This window comes from Mytilus trossulus, chromosome 3 (assembly GCF_036588685.1).
Source record: "Mytilus trossulus isolate FHL-02 chromosome 3, PNRI_Mtr1.1.1.hap1, whole genome shotgun sequence".
Lineage (NCBI taxonomy): Eukaryota > Metazoa > Mollusca > Bivalvia > Mytilida > Mytilidae > Mytilus > Mytilus trossulus.
In genome coordinates, this window is record NC_086375.1 from 68,838,429 (window position 1) to 68,862,651 (window position 24,223).

At 33.0% G+C, this 24,223-nt stretch overlaps 2 protein-coding genes across 2 annotated transcripts in view; one reads left to right on the plus strand and one right to left on the minus strand.

Moving 5' to 3' along the window:
- Positions 1–4,425, minus strand: part of LOC134712236 (beta-1,3-galactosyltransferase 1-like) — a 32,591-nt gene extending 28,166 nt beyond the window's left edge. The window contains exon 1 of the mRNA XM_063573582.1: positions 4,301–4,425. The gene's annotated coding sequence lies outside the window, so the exon portion shown is untranslated. The remainder of the gene's footprint in view (positions 1–4,300) is intronic.
- A 7,804-nt stretch (positions 4,426–12,229) lies between these two features.
- Positions 12,230–24,223, plus strand: part of LOC134712238 (probable ATP-dependent DNA helicase HFM1) — a 58,678-nt gene continuing 46,684 nt past the window's right edge. The window contains exons 1-6 of the mRNA XM_063573584.1: positions 12,230–12,295; positions 19,105–19,168; positions 20,376–20,848; positions 21,364–21,409; positions 22,389–22,576; positions 23,721–23,765. Of these exons, the coding sequence (XP_063429654.1) occupies positions 19,119–19,168; positions 20,376–20,848; positions 21,364–21,409; positions 22,389–22,576; positions 23,721–23,765 (802 nt within the window). The 5' untranslated portion in view covers positions 12,230–12,295; positions 19,105–19,118. The remainder of the gene's footprint in view (positions 12,296–19,104; positions 19,169–20,375; positions 20,849–21,363; positions 21,410–22,388; positions 22,577–23,720; positions 23,766–24,223) is intronic.

The following is a 24,223-nucleotide window of genomic DNA, read 5'->3' on the forward strand; positions in this document are numbered from 1 at the left end:
TAAAAAGGTAAAATAATCCAAATACCGAATTCCATGGAGAGGTCATTGCTCGTTATCAAAGTCAGATGCTACTACCCTCTAGTTGACCTTTTATGTTTTAGATTTTTGCCCCACACCCTCCTCTTTTAAAATTATCCCGGTTTTATAAGTATTTTATAATTTACATCTCATCTCGAAACCAGGCATTTTTTCAAAATTTTTCTCTCAGAAATCACTAAACTAGACAGTGTGTCCGTGACATATTCACGTATTCTTTTTGTAACAAAGAAAATACCTCTTTAGAATTTAAAAATATAACGCCTTAATTTATTTTGTCTGTTCCTGCTTAAATGCTTTTAATACTAAATAATATCAATATTCCTCCTCTTTGACAAAGTTATTCATATTAATCTAACACACAATAATTAGACCCTACTATAAAAAGCGGTAAGTCATATAACTATCTTTGCACAGAATCATAAGATCTTATATTTCAATTATGTTCTAACAGGTAAAGACCTTTTACGTAGGATTTTCTACAAGACCGTAGTGAACAAGTCCTTTTATGAAAAATTTCATTTTGCTGCTTGCTCAAACGTTTAGTTTTAATTGCCATGTCTCAAAATATGATCCCATAAAAACGTTGAAGCTGTTTCAATAAACCACATCGTAGGGGTCTTTCCTTAATTGAATACGCGATAAGAAAATAAAAAAATACGATAAAATTGTTATTAAAATCTTTTGATCTAGCGTCTAACCCCTCTTTTTTTGAACAGTAGTTTTACAACCAAACATTAAATAAACTGTAAAATATTCTTAGACAGTGGTTTAACAGCACAACAAAAGAACCTCAGATAATAAGAAACTGTAAAACAGTCGAGAAAGGCTACACACATCAGGTTGGCGCAAAGACCGATAAAAAAGAAAACAGTTACAAAGTACCAAAGTAAATCCAAGGAAAATTCGAATGGTAAAATCAAAAGCTCAATCATATCACACGAATGGATAACTTCTGTCATATATATTTATTACTTGAAACAGGCATTGCCTTATGTAGAAATGGTTGATTGAACCATGTTTTATAGCTACCTAAATCTTACTTGTATGATAGTTGCATAAAATTCTATTATATTGACAACAATGTGTAAACAAAACAAACAGGTATAATATGAAAAATGCAATAAATAGGAGTACAGTAGTCAATATTGTGTTAAAATCCCAATCACTTTAAAAACAAATAAAGATATTAACGAAGAAAAGTACTTGTATGATAGTTGCATAAAATTCTATTATATTGACAACAATGTGTAAACAAAACAAACAGGTATAATATGAAAAAATGCAATAAATAGGGGTACAGCAGTCAATATTGTGTTAAAATTCCAATCAATTTAAAAACGATTAAAGATATTAATGAAGAAATGAAAACAGTAGACATTGTCTATGAAGTCTGAAAATGTAAAAAAAAACGGGGTTAAAAGAAAGGCAAAGAATACCAAACGAACATTCGAACTGATAAGTCCAACCTTAACCGACAACGCCATGGTTAATAAAGAAAACGAGGAACGGACAAATAACAATACACAAAACATAATCATATAGAAAACCAAAAACCGAGCAACACGACCCACCAAATGCAAAAATCTAAAACAACAAAATCGCTTGGAAAATTATACGATTTGATAGATATCACTCACTTTATTTACACAAAAATAAAATAATTCTGGACATGTATGAGCACCAACACAATAATTACCTGCATTTCTCAAATTCAATCGTTGAACATAGAACGAGCATATTTCAACATTTCAAAATTTCAAATTTGTTGAAAAATGGCACATGGCGTACGCAATTTTGATCCTTGTATCTATGATGAGATGTTATGCAAAATGTATCAATAAAAAACTTAACTTTAATTTCCATGGCTTTAATCTGGGAGAACACCCTGTATTTATTGATTGTAATTGGGTTTAATTTGAACTAGCTTTCAGTAGCTGAGTACTATTGTATCGGTTCTTTGTGTCTATATTGTTTTAAGGTTAAGTATACATTGACGTGCAAAATAGGTTTCAAAGCAAAAATTCTACCATAATATTAATTAAGTTGCAGGACTCGACATAAAACTAAACGTAATGGACATTCAAGTACAATTATTGCTGATCTTTTCTTGCATTGGTAATGCAATCGGGATATGTTATATTATATTTCTACAAACTGAACCACAATAGTCAATGTTTGGAAGAGAATTGAATCATACAAAAGTTTCCTAATGTGTATAGACCCATATTCTTTAAGTTGAAGTTATTAGTTATGGGATCATCTCACATATACGATCATCATGTTTTCCCAGCCTTATTTTTCATAAATGTCACCAAGAAATTCAAAAGAAACTCATACTAAATACAAGTTCCATTAATGGTAATAATCATTTCTTATAATCGTCTTGGATTCAATCTTAGTTTTGTTCACGTTATTGTGTGTGCATTGGGTGAACCCAGATTTGACAGAATAGACATAATTTTGCAATGTTTTGTTAATATTTTCAATGTTCTTATCATGAAAATGCATTTTGACACACCACGATAGCACATAAATACATGTTGAATAGTTTTTCACGAAGAGGTAAATCATGACTAAGCTCTTATTAATTAGTATTTGCATTCCCTCTTTAAACTGAATTAAGTGATAAAACAGATGTAAAAAAAAGATACACAAGTGATAACATTACGGTAACAATTTATTTGCATTGAGTGGGGCTGAAGGCCAAAATATTAAAAACATCCAAAACTAAATACAAACGTTGAAGCACAGATTAAATAAATGTCAAAAGAGCAAAGCTGAATCCGGACACATAAAACTGTAATTGTCAAAGAAATTGAATGATAGCCGGCTTCTATGGTATTCAAAATAGACATTGGACAGTTACTACAGGGAATCTCTAGTGGTCCTTCTTATTGTAAAAAGGTCAATCTAGAGATATTATCTCTGTGCGAAGCGTTGATATCACAGGAACTTGTTTCTAAACATGGCAATTTCGACAAATATATATGGATAGTCGACCTTCCCATCGATTGACACAAGTGTCTATGGTTAGAAATGGGGCATTGATAAAACTTGTCATAAACGACAACATAAAGTATTGATATTCCTTATATTTTTTCTTAAAACATCAAATGAAGAAGATTATACAGTTATAGGTCGTCGTATGAACTTAAAAAAAAAGTACCCGGTCACGTCCACTCTGTGTTTTTTGTTAGATGTCTTTTAATGAGTAAACATCTGATGAGTTAATATAAAAAAAGAAGATGTGGTATGATTGCCAGTGAGATAACTCTTCACAAAAGACCACATGAATCAGAGATTAACTACAATATGTCATCTTACGGCCTAAACATTAAGCAAAGCCCATACCGCATAGTCAGCTATAAAAGGCCCCAAAGAGACAAATATATATTTTTGGTGTACATTAATTAGGCCGTTAGTTTTCTCGTTTTAAATGAATTTCATTGGCCATTTTGGTGGCTTTTATAACAGACTATAGTTGAAAGCTGACAAACCCTTAATCCCTTTCCACTTTGCGTGGGGGTGCTGCCTTGTAGCGGCAGTAGCCTCCTCTTTTTCAAAACCTACAAGGATGTCTTTAACGTGCAAAAGATGTGGATATTTCTTAATACGGGTCAGCTATTTATCGTCCCCTTCCGACTGACGTTCCTCAAGACCATACTCGCAAATGGTGTCAAGGGAGAGCCGAAAGTTCAGTTCTTTGGACCGGGAATCGAACCAGGAACCGTACGACACCTTACGTTGACCTATAGTAATTAATTTTATTTTCATTTTGGTCTCTTGTGAAGAGTAGACTCATAGCAATCATACTGCATCTTCCTTTGTGTATAAAAAAAAACCCTCGTAACCTGTCATTATGTGTTATATGTGTTATGATGCAGTCGTTTTCAAAGTCAGATATACAACTATCTTAAATTTATTGTTAATATTTGAAAAATATTGAATATGTATTCACCTTCACACTTTCCACCAAAATTAAAAAAAAACCTAGTTTATCTAACTATTTTATACTTTCATTTGTTTGTTTATGTCTCATTTCAATACCAGATTGTCACAAAAAAAAGTCTCAAAGATCACTAAACCCGGTAAGATTTCATTGACCTATATTATTCACGTCGCTGACTCTCTTGTAACACGAAATCTTTCTATATTGTTATTTGGATATATCTTTTTTTTTTGTGTTTGTCTAAATAATGGTATTTTGAAACAGTTCATTTGTTCTAGTGTTAATAATCAAGTGATAATAAGATATGCTTACGCCTTTATTTGTTTCGCCTGTCCATGCTTAATAAATCCTTCTGATCAAAAACACCCCCAATATCCTTTCTACCAGGAAGAGTCGTTTATTTTTCTTTCGACACACAACTTTATTGACATAAAATAAAATCCTGCAATAAAAAATCTACTTGTCATTTGTAAGATCTATGTATGTACAATAGATTAAAAGATCTTATAATGTTTATTTTCTAAATGTTTAATGGTATTATTCAAAAGGTAAAATAAATACAGATATTCATATAGATTTGAGATTTCTTGAATGACTGTAACAAGGAATATCTCTATTTTAAACTTTTAATTCTCCATTTTTTCACCAGGCTAGCAATAGTTGATCACTTGAAATTGCTATCCCGAATTAAACTACTTAGATATATCTATATATATCAGTAAACCTAGAGTTGTAACAAAGTACATGATAGATTAAGATATATATATATATAATATATATATATATATGTTGTGAACAAATTGTAATGTTGTACATATTATAATTTGTACAGATGTTTTGTATAAGTTATCAGTGTTTTATGAACTGTAACAGTCTTTTGTTTCTCATATTTATGTAATATTTTCACAACTACATAATATAATCTAATACTGAGCATTGATACCAAAAACTTTACAAGACGACAAAAAGGCTTTTTATGGATATGAAACGGTATCAGGAGAAAACCAAAATTAGAATTTAAACCATTCAGGTATCCTCATTTCCAGTTTGAGGACAAGGACAATAGAAATAAATGTTAGGTTAAAGTATATGAAATATAATTTAAAAAATTAAACTAGTATATTTTAGAAGATAAACCTGTATCACCTTTTTCAAGAATGTAAGTGTCAAAAAACCTTATTACTTGTACAAAAACCCTGTGCAAATTATAATTTGCACAAACTTACATCTTGTACACAACATATACATATATATATACGTTCTGAAGAAGTTTTACGTCGTATTGTTTGAAGTAAATATATTCAATTTATACTTGCTTATATTTATTTCGTTTGGGCTTGTATTATATTTTCCCTCTGGTTTGTATGGTCCGTTCATCCTATTTTGACTCTTTAAAATTCAAGAGTCTATCCTAAATTGAGGTAAATTCAATGGCCTTCCTAATACATGTTGATCCCTAACAACACTGAAGAGACATTAATTGTCGAAAAAAACAATTAGCACCTTTTGTTGCAGTTTACCATCTTTGTCGCAAATTTATTGTTTTCTACTTCGTATTAAATTAATATAGATATCTATTTTGTTACACCTTGTGATCAATTTGTTTGACCATCGCCTATAGCAGTCAGCAGGGTTTAATAAAATCAGTTGTTCGCCCTTCTAGTCAAATGCGTTTTGTTATAATATATTTTTTCACTCTTTTAGTCTTTTGGAAAATGTTGTTTGTGTTGTATTTAGACCCTTTTACAACGAAATTCGTATAAAAAATTGCGTTTTTTTATCCAACGCAATCAAAGGTTTGAATGTTGTTTTCAATTTAGACTTATATATGTTAAAGAACATCAGTTGTTCGACCTGTTAGTCAATTTACAAATGCGTTTTGTTTAAATATACTTTTTCACTTCTTTGGTCTTTTGGAAAATGTTGTTTGTGCTGTTTTTAGACCCTTCTACAACGAAATTTGTTTTACATGCACACGTATAAAAATTGCGGTTTTTATCCAACGCAATCATAGGTTTGAATGTAGTTTTCAATTTAGACTCGTTTATATTATTTTGTTTGGGCTTGTATCATATTTTCCCTCCGGTTTATATGATCCGTTCATCCTATATTGACTCTTAAACAAATTTCGTTGTAGAAGGGTCTAAAAACAGCACAAACAACATTTTCCAAAAGACCAAAAAAAGTGAAAATGATATTTTTAATCAAAACGCATTTGACTAACAGGTCGAACTCGTCTATACAAATCGTCTAAACATCAACCCAACAATGTTAGATCTGTAAATTTGCTTTCACAAATATATTTATGTCATGTTTACTGACAATTTTTTAGAATGGTGCAAGCGTCTTAACTATGTTCGCTTTGACTTTTTTATTGTACAAATTTCAAGATTGTTATAGTTTAATCTAAGAACACTGAAAGATGATTCATTTAACATCACAATCTCACTGATGCAGGATATCTGTTAACCGAAATATTTATAAAGCCCCAAACAGCATCGTTTTTGTTCGTAAAACTCATTACATTACATGCTTGATAAACGAATTAGATATTGACAATTCACTTGGAAACTTAACATTACCCTCACGACACTTACCAAAGAGGAAATCCTAGATAATCATAGGTCTGTTATATGTTCCTTTTGAATTTCAACCAAAGATGAAGGACTGGATCTTCCATCACTGTATTAGATACCTAAACTACATAAGTGTCCTTACAAACAACGGTATATTGCTGGGTCTTCCAAGTGCACCACGAAACCTCTTTGTAAAATTATTAACATCTATATTATCAGCAATCAAAGACAGGCTTCAAATTTATTGTGAAACTGCCTATTCTTAAGGTGGCGTGAATCAGATGTGGATACTTAAAATTTCCAACGATCTTTTAGACTACATACAATCTAACTCTCTTTCATCTTGCAACAGTATTAAAACATTTGACTTTTCTACACTTTACACAAGTATTCCACATTCCAAACTAAAAGACAATTTGAAAATGTTGGTATTGCTTTGTTTCATAAAAATGAATGGCCAACGTAGATACAAGTATCTTGTCTTAGGGAAGGATAAATCCTACTTTGTAAAGGATAACTCTGATTCAAACAAAAAATTCTCAGAAACTGACATTATCAAGATGTTTGATGTTTTGATTGACAACATATTTGTTACGTTCGGAAGACGTGGTTTTCAACAGACTGCCGGAATTCCAATGGGAACCAATTGTGCTCCTATTCTTGTCGACTCGTTTCTTTATTATTATGAGGCTGACTTAACACAGGAACTTCTTAGGAAGAAACATAATAAGTTAGCAATAGCCTTTAACTCTACTATATAGATGATGTACCTTCACTAAATAATTCAAAATTTGGTGATTATGTTGAACGCATCTTTCCCATCGAACTAGAGTTAATAAAATTAACGGTACCAATTTTATTGCACCAGATGCGCATTTCGACAATACATGTCTCTTCAGTGATGCTCGTGGCCAAAATATTTGAAATCCAAAGCTTATATAAAAGTTGAAGAGCTACATTCCTTAATTTATAATAATTTCTAATATTTTGTAACAGCAAATTTTAAGAACACAAAAAATCCGTATTTTCATGCCAGTACCGAAGTACTGGCTACTGGGCTGGTCACAACAGATAAAGTTAAGTCGACCGCATATCTCAACTAACATCTAAAAATTGACAATGAGAGTCGGTTGAAAACAAAACTTTACGACAAAAGAGATGATTTCAGCTTTCCAATTGAGAACTTTCCATTTCTAAGTAGCAACACTCCAGCAGCACCTGCATACGGGGTATATATATCCCATTTGATACAATTATCCCGTGCTTGCATTCCCTATCATGATTTTCTTGATAGAGGGTTGTGGTGGACATTAAAGCTATCAAACCAAGAGATCCAAATGGTGAAGTCATCACTTTGTAAATTTTACGGACGCCACTACGAGCTGGTTAACCGTTATGGAATAACCGTTTCACAAATGATATCGGATATGTTCCTTACGTCGTAACTACAATCTCCTTCCCTTTCATAAATGTGACCTACCGAATAAGCGTGATTACCAGATTTTTTTTTACATGAATAAAGGCAACAGTAGTATATCGCTGTTCAAAACTCATAAATCCATGGACAAAAAACGAAATCGTGGTAACAAGCCAAAACCAAGGGAAACGCATTAAATATAAGAGAAAAACCACGACACAACACTAAAATGTAACACACACAGAAACGGACCAAGCATCAGACAAAATCCCACAAAAATAACAAATAAAACATCAAAACTAAATACATGAATTTGGGATTGACAAGTACCGTGACACGTCTTATCGCAATGTAAATTTACCCTAAAAAATAAGACAAAACTAACGACGCAACGTTAAACTGTAACACACACAGAAACGAACAATAATATAACAATGGCCATATGAGCAACACGACGATTGTCTCATGTTGAGCAGGATCTGCTTACCCTTCAAGAGCACCTGAGATCACCTCTAGTTTTTGGTGTGGTTCGTGATGCTTATTCTTTAGTTTTCTGTGTTGTGTCATGTATTCTATTGTTTGTCTTTTTGTCTTTCTCATTTTTAGCCATGGCGTAGTCAGTTTATTTTCGATTTATGAGCTTGACGGTCCCTCTGGGATACTTCGTCCCTTTTATAGTGTATAATTTCTCTAAATATCAGCACAACAATGCTATATCTCCAAATTTGCTGAAGCAAATGTGTCTTCTTCCCTCGTTTATAACATACAATATGATGTGAATTTTGGAATTATAAATTTTCCTCACCGTAGCAGTAATTTACAAACTTCATCCGCATATGGAGTATACATGTCTCAGCTAATACGATTTTCAGTTTCCTGCAGCTGCTTATCAGTGCTTTTATAAGAAGAAGAAAAAATAAGCAAAAATATCGAACTCCGGGAAATTTCAAATCGAATAGTCCCTAATCAAACGGCAAATTCATTCAAAGCTTCAAACACATTAAACGATTGGATTACTAGTCAGGTTATGTCTCTATATATATAACAGTATCTTGTTATGTAGAAAATGAGAGATCACAGATGGTTTTATAGCTAGTTAAGCCTATAATTTGTATGGCATTTGCATACAATTCAATTATATTGACAACAATGTGTGAACAAAACACAGACATAAATGATAATAGGTAAAAATGTCAAAAGTATGGATAAAGCAGTCGATATAGTGTTATATAATCTTAATCACTATAAAACATAAGCCCCCAAAAAAGAAGAGAATACAAAAAATTGCAATATAGCACTCTTTTTTTTACATACATCACAGACTTACAACACAACTGAACTATTCGTTCTAATAGACTTACAATACAATATAACAAAGATGTCGTTTGGTCTCTTGTAGAGGGTTGCCTCATTGGCATTCATACCATAACTTCTTTTGTATGTGTTATATATGTTTCGTTCAAGTTTTTGTGGATTGTTGCAATAACTAATAAGCTGCAAATTGACAATAGATCTTTCACGACCATCAAAATGCGGTACCCGATCTTTCACGATCCGAACTATATATATTTTTCAGCCTATAAAAGGCCCCGGTAAAGACAATGTAAAACAATTCAAACGAGAAAAATAATTATCGCTATTTTGTGCATTTTTCCTTTGGACTTTTTTTGAGATAATTTTTCATATCATGCTACTCGCTTCAGATGGAAAATATCGCTAGAAACAACTAACTTAAGCTGGGGTCACACATTCACGATTTTTACTACCGTTCTTGATAGGACCATTCCCGATTAAAATTTATAAAAGTCTGATCAAGATCCTGTGAATCGTGGATGGAAATTCAAACTTAAATTAAAATTTGTAAAAAAAATAATTTGATCACGACAACAATCAGATAGTATTCAGGAAGACCCGATATTCAACCGTTTCTAAGCGAATTAGTCCCGATAATACCGTTCTGAATCCGCTTCTAATCCGATTTGTATTTTTCGCAAGGTAAAATTCGACGGAGTCTGTCACGACTGCGTCCCGACTCTACCGAATGTTATCCGACTGAGATCAGACAGTGACCGGACAGTGAACCGACGCTGACGGAAGTTATCCGTTCGAAAACTGTCGGCATATTCGGGATGATCAAGTACTGTCGGAACGTAATCCTATCATAGTCCGCTCTATCGCATTGCAAACGGCTTTGTCTGGTCTCAGTCGTATTGTATTCTGTAATTGTCGGGACTCTGACGTGGGTATCATTGACGAATTTCGTATTAATAACGGGACTGTTTCGGAACGGTTTCGGCAAAAAACGGTTCGCAATCGACAAGATCTGGATGCAATCTGGACTCAATCGGCAGAAAAACAACTATAAAAATTACTCCGGATCATTCCCGTTCCACAGGACACCGTCCAGAATACACAAGACATTGTTCGGAATTCGATCCGATACAGCAGAATCTGTTACGACATAGCCACGATTGTTATCCGACTAGACAAAATCGGCTGAGTTGCCCCGAATGTTACGGGACGCACCTAACTGTCGGGATGCTTTGCCGAACTATTCGGACCCTTCCCGATCCGTAGGAATCTGTTACGAACTAAAACGAATGCCGCGGTTCAGACAATGATAGGACATTCCAGATAATTGAGGATACTAATCCGACTTTTTCACTTTACGTGTCGTATTGCTGTCTGATCTCACTCGGGAGCAATAATCGGCAATGTGTGAACCCCGCATTAAGCTGGAGTCACACATTCACGATTTTTACCGCCGTCCTTGACAGGACCATTCCCGATTTAAATTTATTAAAAGTCTGATCAAGATCCTATGAATCGTGGATGGAAATTCAAACCTAAATTAAAATTTGTAAAAAAAAATATTTAATCACGACAACAATCAGATATTGTCCAGGAAGCGTCGATATTTAACCGTTTCCAAGCGAATTTATCCCGATAATCCCGTTCTAAATCCGTTTCTAATCCGATTTGTATCTTTCGCCAGGTAAAATTCGACCGAGTCTGTCACGACTGCGTCCCGATTCTACCGTATATAATCCGACAGAGATCAGATAGTGACTTCTGCTTCTGCTTCTGCCAGATAATGGCCACAATCAACGAACTGATTATACTGCCATGGTTTGGTGCGCATATTAGACCATGACAAGACAGTGAACCGACGCTGACGGAAGTTATCCGTTCGAAAACTGTCGGCATACTCGGGATGATCAGGTACTGTCGGAACGTAATCTTATCACGGTCCTCTCTATCGTATTGCAAACGGCTTTGTCTGGTCTCAGTCGTATTGTGTTCTGTAATTGTCGGGACTCTGACGTGGGTATCATTGACGAATTTAGAATTTATAACGGGACTGTTTCGGAACGGTTTCGGCAAAAACGGTTCGCAATCGACAAGGTCTGGATGCAATCTGGACTCAATCGGCAGAAAAACAGCAATGAAAAATTTCTCCAGATCATTCCCGTTCCACAGGACACCGTCCCGAATACACGTACAGAACATTGTTAGGAAATCGATCCGATACATCAGAATCTGTCACGACATAGGCACGATTGTAATCCGACTAGACAAAATCGGCTGAGTTTCCCCGAATGTTACGGGACGCACCTTACTGTCGGGGTGCTTTGCCGAACTATTCGGACCCTTCCCGACCAGTAGGAATCTGTTACGAACTGAAACGACTGCGTTCAGACAATAATAGGACATTCCAGATAATTGAGGATACTAATCCGACTTTTTCACTTTTCGTGTCGTATCGTTGTCTGATCTCAAACGGGAGCAATAATCGGCAATGTGTGAACCCCGCATTAAGGAGCTTATGAAATTGACATGACTGAATTGACAACTTCGTCATCATGGTCATAGATAAAATAGCGATAAACAGGTTATCATTGGTTGGTCAACGATAATAATCTATATAATTATATGCAAACTTTATAAGTTTATTTTCCATAATAAAGATTTCCTTCACGATCCTATTCCAAATCTTACAAGTGCGCTTGACCACCCGCGTTATTCTAAGGCCACCGTCGATAATTTTTCTGTGACACTGAACCGTGAGATTGATAATTTGAGTACTGGGTCTGGATTCGGGTTAAAATACGAGAGAATAATACAGACAAAAAATATAATACGCTAACAAGAATAATGAATATCAGGTTGAGGTTGGTAAAATATAAAGAGTTCGAGGGAAAAATGGGGAAAATAGCGAATATCCGGAAATATTATATGTCGGTACGGGAATAGTTTTTTAATTAAACTTCGTCTGCTGCTGAAGAAAAAAAAGAAAAAAAGTACCAACTAAAAGTGTGTTTACTGTTCATTGGCGGATCCAGGGGGAGTCCGGGGGGTTGGAACCCCCTTTCTTTGGCTGATCAATGCATTTGAATGGGGACATATAGCTGGAACCCACCCTTTATCTTGGGTTGGGACCCCCTTTTTAAAATGGCTGGACCCCTGCTGTTAGACTTTTTCTCAGTATTTCGTTGGTCTCACAATTTTTGTTGTTGTTAAAAACGTTCTTGTGTGATATTGTCAAAGAGCTTTTGTGTATATACATTGGCAAAATGCAAAACTAAAACTACAAGGTAAAAAAAAATGAAAATGTCTGACAACCTCTAAAGACGTAAAGTCATAAAGTCAAGGGTGTCTGATGTGTACATCATGTTAAAAACAGCCCCTCTAATGTGGGGTTACCCCTCAATGTAATGGCAATCCCTTTTTGAGGGGGGTTTCATTGTTAACTTAGGTCTGATCCCACTTATTGTTAAGTGTGATTCCTGAATCCCACTTGTTGCCATAATCGCCCATGTAATTTCCAGTGTTATGCACAGGCACTTTATTGTTTCTATCCATTTACAATTGTAAATATATGTTGATAGTGGGTTTTCTTATGGATAGAAACAAATGCCTGTGGTGTTAATTATGGCAGATTTTCATGCTGGACTAGCTTATATATTTTCTTTATTATTGAAAATTATTGGACCCCTCTTTTAGAAAAGTAGTTGTTCAAATTATCTTTTCCCCTTTTAATTTAAAAAATCAAAATTTTTCTTTTTTTTCTAAAATTTAGCACTCTTCTGCTGCTCCCTATTCTTAAATTGATAAAAGCAGGAATATATATATTGACTATATTGACTATAGATATACTGTTCCCAGGTAAAGGGGTCTCATTGCGGGGTTCCGATCCCAGATCCCGCTGAGTGTTTTGTCAGATTCCTGTATCCTACTTACACTATGTACGTAAGCAATTCTCGTTTTTTTGTCATTCCCCGGGTCCCGCAAGACCTCATTTCCCATTTTCACGACACAATAATTTGATTCTCACGTTTCACACTTATGAAAAATCGGCAATCCCGCGTCACGCTTAGCACCCAATGAGGTAATAGAAACAAGAACCAATGCATTAAAGCGATTTTTAGTTTGTTTTTTGTTTTCTTATTATATTTGAATTTTTTGGTTAATACTACATTGATATTAAATAAATGGTAGCTATATAATTAGGAATCAGTTAAAAATAAAATCACAAAAATCTACTGTCGGATTCATTTATTTTCGTGGGTACCAATTTTCTTGGTTTGAGGAAAACTTACATATTCGCGGATATTTATGTTCGTGGTTTGGGCAAAGTCTACACTCATTCCTTTACAAAATTTGTATTTCGTTGAACATTTGAATTCGTGGTTCTCCTGTACCCACGAAATCCACAAAAATTAGTATCCAACGAATATTAATGAATCCACAGTAAACTCTAAAGGAAAATTCAAAATAGACAGTCCTTAATCTAGTGGCAAAATAAAATGCTAGAACACATCAAACAAATGGGCAACAGCTGTCAACACATAGTTAAGAGGGTGATAGAGCAGATTGTTACCTAGAGAAAACATTGATTTTCATCCAAGGCGAAGCTTGAAGGTTGACAATGATTTTTTGGAGGGGTAACTGTGTGATCTATCTCCCTCTTGATGTGCAGCTATGTTCTGATTTAACTTTATTTTACTGTATTTTTTATCATTATCTGTTAAATTTAAATTTTAATTAATTTGTATAATAAAATCTTATCACTATGCATTCATAAAGTACTGCAGACATTTTCTATCAACATCAGCTTGTACAACTGTAATACTTGCATTACTGGTTAACTAGTTGAAAAAAATATCTTATTAACCAGTTAGATAAAAAAAAAAAAGTTTAATTGAAGTCAGTACGGGCGTATGACATTTGCGCTGATTTTGAAAATTTTCATTCTTTCATTTGCGCCGATTTCATTTTTTCATTTGCGCTGATTTTATATTTTTTCTTAATTGGATTTACAGGTAAGTTACAGGTAAGTTCATACTGTTACATTGGCTGAGCACAGAGTATAAAGACAAATCAAGTGACATTGCAATTGGTAAATGGCTATACCAATGTTTCGGGTTACCATTTCTTTCCCTAAATGAAATCGATGACTGCTTCACAGCTGACATTGTCTGACGCTCCTCCTGATGACAAATGTCATACATTCTTAATTTCTTAGACACGTACAAGTACACATTCCATGACGGTCAACCAATTCGTGATGGCGTCCATAGATTAAAGAAGGGATGATTTCAACTTCACCATTTCGAACTCTTGGTTTAGTAGCTTCCTTGTGAGAAAATGCGAACTCTAGAAATGCCTCCACCAGTACGTATGCGTGACAAAGAAAAGATGGCATTCGTTATCGACAATTTTGCCAAATATAGAAGAGACGAAATCATAAGAAAGGAATATATTAGATGTGTTGCCTATACATACTAGGCAAGAACAGATTTATGATTTGAATGTATTCAGTTTTTATGGATTTGAATGCTGCTACACATATTTTTAATTCGTCATTTTAGTATAAACAAAGTTCTTTTATCTTAGGTTTTTTACTTCTTGATTTTAAGCAGGAGACAATAGTTATATACATGTTATGATTGTCAATTCATAACACATGTACAACTGGCTAACGGAAGAGGTCTTTAATGATAAATGAAAATAACATTACTGGGATGGAGAGATGTCTCATTGGCACTCATACCAAATCCTCTTATAACATTTCAACTGTAATTTACCTGTAATTTACCTGTAAAACAATCGGCGCAAATGAAAAAAAAAATCGGCGCAAATGAAAGAAAAAATTGGCGCAAATGAAATGCAGATCGGCGCAAATGCAAAACGCCGGTGTCATATGGTATTTTGAACCCCATGGTAAAATGACCCCGGGGTCAAAATACCGCTATGGTAAATTGAACCCCCCTGTATGGAAAATTGAACCCCCATGGTAAATTGACCCCCCCTGTTTTTTTCATTCTAGATGATTAATAAAGCATTTAGCATTATATAAAAGCTAATCAAATATTAAAAATCATTTATACAAGAAGGGGAGGTCAATTTTCAATGATTGGTTAAAAGAAAAATATTTGCTTGGTATAAGTGCTCTGAAGTCTTAACCAACAAAATTTCATTCAAAAAACTTCTTAAAGCATTAAAACTAGACCATGTAGCTTGGACACTATAATTCTTTGAAATTTAAAATATTTATATAGAATGGTAGACTTATAAGTTTTAATTCTCCATGGCAAAAAAGGGGGAGGGGGTCAAATTACCATGGCTCACTTGATTTTAAAAAATAAAATTTTCAAAACATCTTTTCAAACTAATAAAATAAATACAAACTACTTATTGGAGTATAATAAATATGTTAAGGAGTTACAGTAGCAAGATATTTTAACATGAAAGGTCTTTTAAAGATGTATAGTAGGGGGTTCAATATACCATGGTACAATAACATGGCTAAGTAAAATTTTCAAAATATCTTTTCCAGCATGTTAAATACAAACAAACTAATTATTGGAGTATTAAAACTATGTTAAGGAGTTAGAAAAACTTGGTTTTTTAAAATTCAAGGTCTATAGGAGGGGGTTCAATATACCATGGAAGGGGGAGAGGGTCAAAATACAATGGATTTTTTTTCTCTTCAAAATATCTTTTCAAGCATGTTTTAAAAATGCATTCAAACTACAAATTGGAGTAACAACTATGTTATGGAGTTATCATAGCTAGAATTTTTGAAATTGACAGTCTATGGAAGGGGGTTCAATATACCGCAGGGGGTCAAAATACCATGGCTGCATAAAATTTTCAAAATATCTTTGCCAGTTTGTTTAATACATACAAACTACTTATTGGAGTATTATAATTATGTTAAGGAGTTAGAATAGCTTGGGTTTTTGAAATTAAAGGTCTATAGTAGGGGGTTCAAAATACCATGAAAATATTTTTTCTTCAAAATATCTTTTCCAGCATGTTAATTGCATACAAACTACTTATTGGAGTATTATAACTATGTTAAGGATTAAGAATAGCTGGAATTTTTGAAATTGAATGTCTATGGTAGGGGGTTCAATATACCGCAGGGGGGTCAAAATATCTTTTCCAGCATGTTATATACATACAAACACTTTATTGAAGTATTATTACTATTTTAAGGAGTTAGAATAGCTTGAATTTTTGAAAATCAAGGTCTATAGAAGGGGGGTTCAATATACCGCAGTGAGTCAAAATACCATGGCTAAGTAAAATTTTCAAAATATCTTTTCCAGCATGTTGAATACATACAAACTACAAATTGGAGTATTATTACTATGTTAAGGAGTTAGAATAGCTTGAATTTTTGAAACTGACGGTCTATGGTAGGGTGTTAAATATACCGCAATTCTAACTCCTGAACATAGTTATAATATTCCTACAAGTAGTTTTTATGTATTTAACATACTGGAAAAGATAGTTTGAAAATTTTACTTAGCCCTGGTATTTTGACCCCCCTGCAATATATTGAACCCCCTACTATAGACCTTAAATTAAAAAAATTCTAGCTATTCTAACTCCTTAACATAGTAATGATACCTCAATAAGTAATTTGTATGCATTTAACATCCTGGAAAAAATGTTTAAAAAAATAATTTCCATGGTATTTTGACCCCCCCTGCGGTATATTGAACCCCCTACCATAGACCTTAAATTTCAAAAATTCTTGCAATTCTTACTCCTCAGCATAGTAATAATACTCCAATAAGTAGTTTGTATGTATTTAAAATGCTGGAAAAGATGTAAGAAAAAAAAAAAAAATCCATGGTATTTTGACCCCCTGCGGTATATTAAACCCCTACTATAGACCTTAAATTTCAAAAATTCTAGCTATTCTAACTCCTTATCATAGTTATAATACTCCAATAATTAGTTTGTATGTATTTAAAATGCTGGAAAAAATGTTATGAAAAAAAATAATTTCCATGGTATTTTGACCCCCTGCGGTATATTGAACCCCTACTATAGACCTTAAATTTCAAAAATTCTAGCTATTCAAACTCCTTAACATAGGTATAATATTCCTACAAGTAGTTTGTATGTATTTAACATATTGGAAAAGATATTTTGAAAATTTTACTTAGCCATGGTATTTTGACCCCCTGCGGTATATTGAACTCCTACTATCATGACTATAGACCTTAAATTTCAAAAAATTCTAGCTATTCAAACTCCTTAGCATAGTAATAATACTCCAAATTGTAGTTTGTATGTATTCAACATGCTGGAAAAGATATTTTGAAAATTTTACTTAGCCATGGTAATTTGACCCCCCTGCGGTATATTGAACCCTCTACTATAGACCTTGAATTTCAAAAATCCAAGCTATTCTAACTCCTTAACATAGTTATAATACTCTAATAAGTAGTTTGTATGTATTTAGCATACTGGAAAAGATATTTTGCAAAATTTTATATAGCCATGGTATTTTGACCCCCCTGAGGTATATAGAACCCCCTACTCATAACCTCTAATTAAATAAAAATAATAGCCAATAAATTGTAAATTAGATTATCTGCAATACAATTTCTCAAAAACAGGGGGGTTCAATATACCGCAGGGGGTTCAAACTACCATATGTGAAAAATGACCCCGGTATTTTGACCCCGGGTTCAATTTTTAGGGGGTTCAAAATACCATATGACACCTGTCAGCACTTATAACAATGTTTTTTTTTGTGACTAAGTTTATTGCTAAGTGAACTGTAATGACTACAAAGGGCATATAAGCTGAGAATTTTCATAAGACTGTTTATTTATAAAATAGCAAAAAAATATCTATCAATGGAAGCAAATTGACTTTAAAATAACATAGTTTACCAAGTTAAGACTTTGGGAGATTTTTTTAAGACCTAATAAATATAATAGCTGGTAATGCCCCAAAATGGTGCCATTAATGTTATTTTAAATTCAAGAGCAAATCAGCCCTTATCCTGATAAATCAGCATGCACAATACTAATGATGTTGCCATGCTTTTCAGATAGGGCAAATACGAGGGCCCATACAGGGGAAAAAAAATATTGGCTCATGCGTTCATTTCCATTTTTTTATTTTCTTCAGCATTACTTACATTTGGACATATCATTATGCAAAATCACATTTGTATTATTATTTTTTTTAACATAATCATAAAACTAAAATTAAAAGATGTTCAGTGTTTTGTAACCTCTTTTAAAGTCTTGAATTGAAATATTTCACAGCCTTTTGAAGTACGATTTTCAATTAATTACACTGGTTCTGTTCATTTAGGTTGATCAATCATTAGAATGCATTTGAACCAAGAGATAGAATAGAAAACCTGTTGGCTTTATTCTACCCAGCTTCTTTATATTTGCCAGATAAAATGAATTGTTATTCATGTAGCATAGAATTAAGTACTTGGATGAGAATTCAGAAATTACATCTGACAATGTTGACAAACAAATTCCATGGACTTGAATGCAAAAAGAGAAATTCAGATATGAAATTTTGAACCTTTAGTTTATGGTTTTTTTTTCTAATTAAAAGAATTAAAATAAAGTGTTGTGAAGTGGCTGTTTCGAGTCTCAAGTCCAATACAGCTCACCTTGAATTTATAACTGGATGAATACAGAAATAGCCAGTTAATAACACTTTAATATTCAACTTTTATTTATGATTTTGACTAAAAGTACATGTACATATACATATTTTACACTTGGCTATTTTAAAAACCCTTAATGCTAACACTTTGATAATCATGTATTTATTTAACATTTTAGGTGTGTAATGGTAAATGATGAATCCCAGTCAGCTTTTCTTTGACCAAAGGACACCTTATGATCAGTAAGTCTTTGTATTTTTAACTCACCTGGCCTGAAGGGTGAAGATCTATCTGCCCTGAAATTTTCAGACAAATCTGACAACTGGTTGTTGGGTTGCTGCCCCAAAATTAGTAATTTTAAGGAAATTTTGCAGATTTTGGTTATTATCTTGAATGTTATTATAAAAAGAGATAAACTGTAAACAGCAATAATGTTCAGCAAAGAAAGATCTAAAAATAAGTTAACATGACTAAAATTGTCAGTTGACCCATTAAGGAGTTATTGCCTTTTATAGACAATTTTTAACCATTTTTTTCAAAATTTTTAGTATTCTTTTAAAAAAAACTCTTCTCTGAAACAACTTGGCCAAATTTAACCAAACTTGGTCACAATGTGTGGTGTGACCCGTCCAACCAACCAAGATGGCCCCCATTTGTAAAAATAGTACATGGGGTGAAATGTAGATTTTGGCTTATATCTCTGAAACAAAAGCATTTAGAGCAAATCTGATGAGGGGTAAAATTGTTTATTATGTCAAAATCTACCTGCCCTGAAATTTTCAGACACATCTGACAACCAGTTGTTGGGTTGCTGCACCCAAATTTGTAGTTTAAGGACATTTTGGTTATTATTTTGAATGTTATTATAGATAAAGATAAACTGTAAACAGCAATAATGTTCAACAAAATAAGATCTACAAAAAAGTCAACATGACCGAAATTGTCAGTTATTGCCCTTTATAGTCAATTTTTTTTTCAACTGTTATTACTGGGCCAAGTTCATTATAGATAGAGATAATTGTAGCAACAAGAATGTTTAGTAAAGAAAGATCTACAAATACATCACCATCACCAAAACGCAAATAGACCAAGGTGAGCGACACAGGCTCCTGAGAGCTTCTAGTTGCTAATTTTCAGGAATTGGAAAAAAATGTGAGATTAATTATTGTTATCTCTTGAAAAAGTTGACGGACTAAGCCAGTGAGGAATAACAATTTTAATAGATACAAAGGTGAAGTAAATCATTAGAATGGTACAATGTACATATCCCCCTCCCCCCAGTTGAGCTGTTGAGTGTCTTAGAAGCATATACCAAGTAGTTGTTGATATGCGTAGGTGCTTCTCTAAGCACTTGTTTGGTTCAAGTTTAATAGTTCTTCAAAATGTTAAAATTCTATAAGTCATTTTGAGATATTGATATCAAAAATAAAATATATATTTCATTTTTAGGCCCTGCAATAAATTCCAGAAACATGATTTTTTTTCCACTGATGTACCTGATGCACCGTCATCATTTGAAGCTCCATTACTACCTAGTCAAAGATTTTTAGGGGACATTCAAGCATCTCAACTTTATCAGAACTCACAGAGATCACAAGGATTAAATCAGACAGGTCGATTACAGGAAACAAATCATTGCTCCAATTATGATCTTGACTTGCCTGTCAGTCAAAACTATGTACCTGATATTCTGGCTTCCCAGTTATACCATAATAATCAATTAGAAAAGGACAATGGTTATCATGAAAAAGCTGGGAGGGGTATAGCAAATGTTAGATCTGGTTATAAAAGTGATGGGTTGGAGAAACAGAATGTTGATATCATACTTCCTAAAAAGACCAGTAGAGACATATTTAAAGTTCAAAGGATGAAGGATGTGGATTCAATGGTTGAAGAGAAAGGGACCAACTTCCTGCATCCTGGTTTGTATCTGAATGTTTAAGAAAATATATACAGGTCATTCTGTTTCAAAATTTCCATTAAAAAAAAACTGGGAAGGAAGCATAAAGAAATGCTATTTATATAAAAAAAATCAATCATATTTTATAATACCATTATACTGGTGGTGTTTAAAAAAGTTTGGATTTTATAGTAGCTATGAATAAAGAAGGGCTACTTCAAGATTATATGAATTGTGTTCTGAAGTTATATTTACCACTGGAATTTAAGTCTTTTGGATGAGTTATATTTACTACTAGAATTTAACTCTTTTGGATGAGTGATAGGAATTTCTTTCATTTTTATGTTAATTGTTTGTCAAACCCAAAATAAGTACAGGGATAATCTTAGCAACTTCTATATATGTAAGTTTGCACATTTTAAAAAGTCCAAGAACATTTTTCCAATCTTTGTTTCCCCTTGACAAAGTCAGAGAGGCAAGGGGTAATCAATCAAATAGTTAGAAAGATCAGGTGTAACAAAATGTATATTTTTTCAGATCTAGCACAACAAAATGTATTAGAACAGACAGAGAAAAGAAAAAGGTGAGATAAGCTGGTCTTCTATAATTAACCACTTTCCAATCTAGAATAATTTTAGATTATAAGGTCATATATTTGATTAGACATAGTCTATTTCAGAACATAAAGTAAAAAAAAAGAGTACTAGCTTATAGCTTCTGGAAATGTCCATGAATAAAGTTTGGCTCAATTAAGTAAAGAATCAAAAAAAGTGTCAAGAAGAAGAGCACAGCTTGGTGCTGACTGTCTGTAAAAACATGTTTGTTTGAAAACAAATCAATCATCCTATAAATGATCTACACTTGAAAAACTTTTGTAAGAATAATACATGTGGTTAGTTTTCCAAGAAATATTTTAATTCTAAAATAAGCCAGAAAAAAACAATTTAATAGAAACAAATAATAAAGAATAAATGTGCCTCTGTTCGTCCGTCCGCGCGTTCGTTCATCCATTTGTCCATCTGTTCGTTCGTCCGTCTGTGCGTCCGTTGGCTTTAAGTTAAAGTTTTTGGTCAAGGTAGTTTGTGAAGAAGTTGAAGTCCAATCAACTTGAAACTTAGTACACATGTTTCCCATGATATGATCTTTCTAATCTTAATGCCAAATTATAGTTTTGACCCCATTTTCATGGTCCACTGACCATAGAAAATGATAGTGCTAAGTTCAGGTTGAAGTTTTTGGTCAAGGTAGTTTTTAATGAAGTTAGTTACATCAACTTGAAACTTAGTACACATGTTTCCTATGATATGATCTTTCTAATTTTAATTCCAAATTAAAGTTTTGACCCCAATTTCACAGTCCACTAAACATAGAATATGATAGTGCGAGTGGGGCATCCTTGTTCTATGGACACATTCTTGTTTTTTAATGAAATACATGTCATTTAAGAAGACCATCACTGAAACTGAAAGTTAGATTAAAAAAAACTGAAGAAAAATCTGAAAATAATTCTGTATAGGATCTTTTTCTACCAGCAATTTTTATGAATACTTTTCTTTTTTCAGGTTCATTTCTCCAATAACACCTTTCTTTTCACATGTAAGCAAAGCACCTAAGCTTACAAATAGAAAAGAAAACACAGGTCATACTCAAAAGGAAGCTGAAATACCAGAAAGAGTGACTGCATACAAAAACAAAGGAAGAACTCTATGTTCAGAAAAAGATGCAATTCCTACACCTTTACCCTTGGTCTGTAAGTTTGAACATATTTAACACTATTCAGTTATAAATTTTTATATAGAAGAAAAGAAATATTTAGAAAATTACATGATTGAAAAGTAAAAGGAAGAAAAGAATAGACAAACTGTATGATCAGCTTTTACCAATCTTAATTTGTTGGTGCCTCATACGCTGACCAAGACCCCTATTGATATTTATGCCATTAGCTCAAAGGTCAAAGTCAATGTAGCAATTCATAGACAATAATTTGGTTTCTGTACATGTGATATCTTGAACAATCTGTCAAATTTAGGTTGAACATGCCTAACGGAACATCAAGTCATCTTCATTAAGGGTTAGAAGATCAAAGATGAAAGTCATAGTACTTGTAAATATCTACTTAAATTTTAGGATAGTATCTAATTAAGGAAATGTCTGTAACTCAAGAAAGTGACAGTTTTCCATTGGTTTGATGTGTTTGAGCTGTTGATTTTGCCATTTGATAAATGAATTTCTTTTTCAAATTTCCTTGGATATTTATATTTTTGTTAATCTACTTTTATGCCATAAATTAAATCTGGACCATGTTTATGCCCAACCTACAATTGTAGAGGGGCATTATGTTTTCTGGTCTGTGCATTCATTTGTTGGTTGGTTTATCTGTCCATCTGTCCTGCTACAGATTAAAGTTTTTGGTCAAGGCAGGTCACCAGGGCAAAAGTCAAGGTGACCAGCAAAAAAAATAAATGATTTTTTTGCAATTTTTGGTTTTCCAGCATTTGAGATAAAATTGTCAGCAGACTTTATAGTCATTGGACTCAACACAAAAATCTAACTTACTATATAACAAAGAAAAGATTACATTGGACTTATGTTCCCATGGACATGGTGCATCTGTAATTTAGCGTTATATCATCAAAATCATTATAGAAACAGATTCCTTCACCATTTATTTTATATCAAGATATCAATTGCTCTTTTTTCACTGAACTAGTTTACATAATGACTTAGGAGCCAGCTGAAGAATGAGAGTGTTGAGAATTTCTAGCTGTGTAAAAGAACCATTGGTGTCCTCAGGCTGTCTCTAGGCATCTCTTTGACACATATTAAACTGGGAAATCAAGGTATTTCATTGTAACGAAGGTAATAATTTCAATACAATTTTGCTTTCCTTCTAGTGCCCAGCAGCCATGGAATTAAATTACGGTCCAGAGAAGAAATTTGTATCCTTTAATGAATGAAAAAGATTTAATCTTCTATATTTCTCTCAAACTGACTGTGAGTCATAAGAATTTTAATATTTCATTTTCCTAGAAGACCATATTTTTTGTTCTATGATTTTTTCTGTCATTTGTGTCCCTTCTTTTTTTCATTAATGTCTGCTGTCTGTAAATCCTAGTTTTGGATTGTTGAAACATAGGCTTAATCTATCTTACTTTGAGTTGTCATGAAGAATGTCTAAACTTTAGTTGGCCATATCAAATTAAGCATTTATCAAATCCATGTAATGAAATGTGTTCTCAATCCATAATGCCAAAATGAATTCTCAGAAATTCATTAATTTCTGTTTAAACAATATCTTCAAAATTTATTTAAAATTTTAAAATTATATGTGTAAGATAATTAAGAAATCACTTTTCCTAAATAGATTTACTTTTTTTTGATAAATCTATTTTAAATT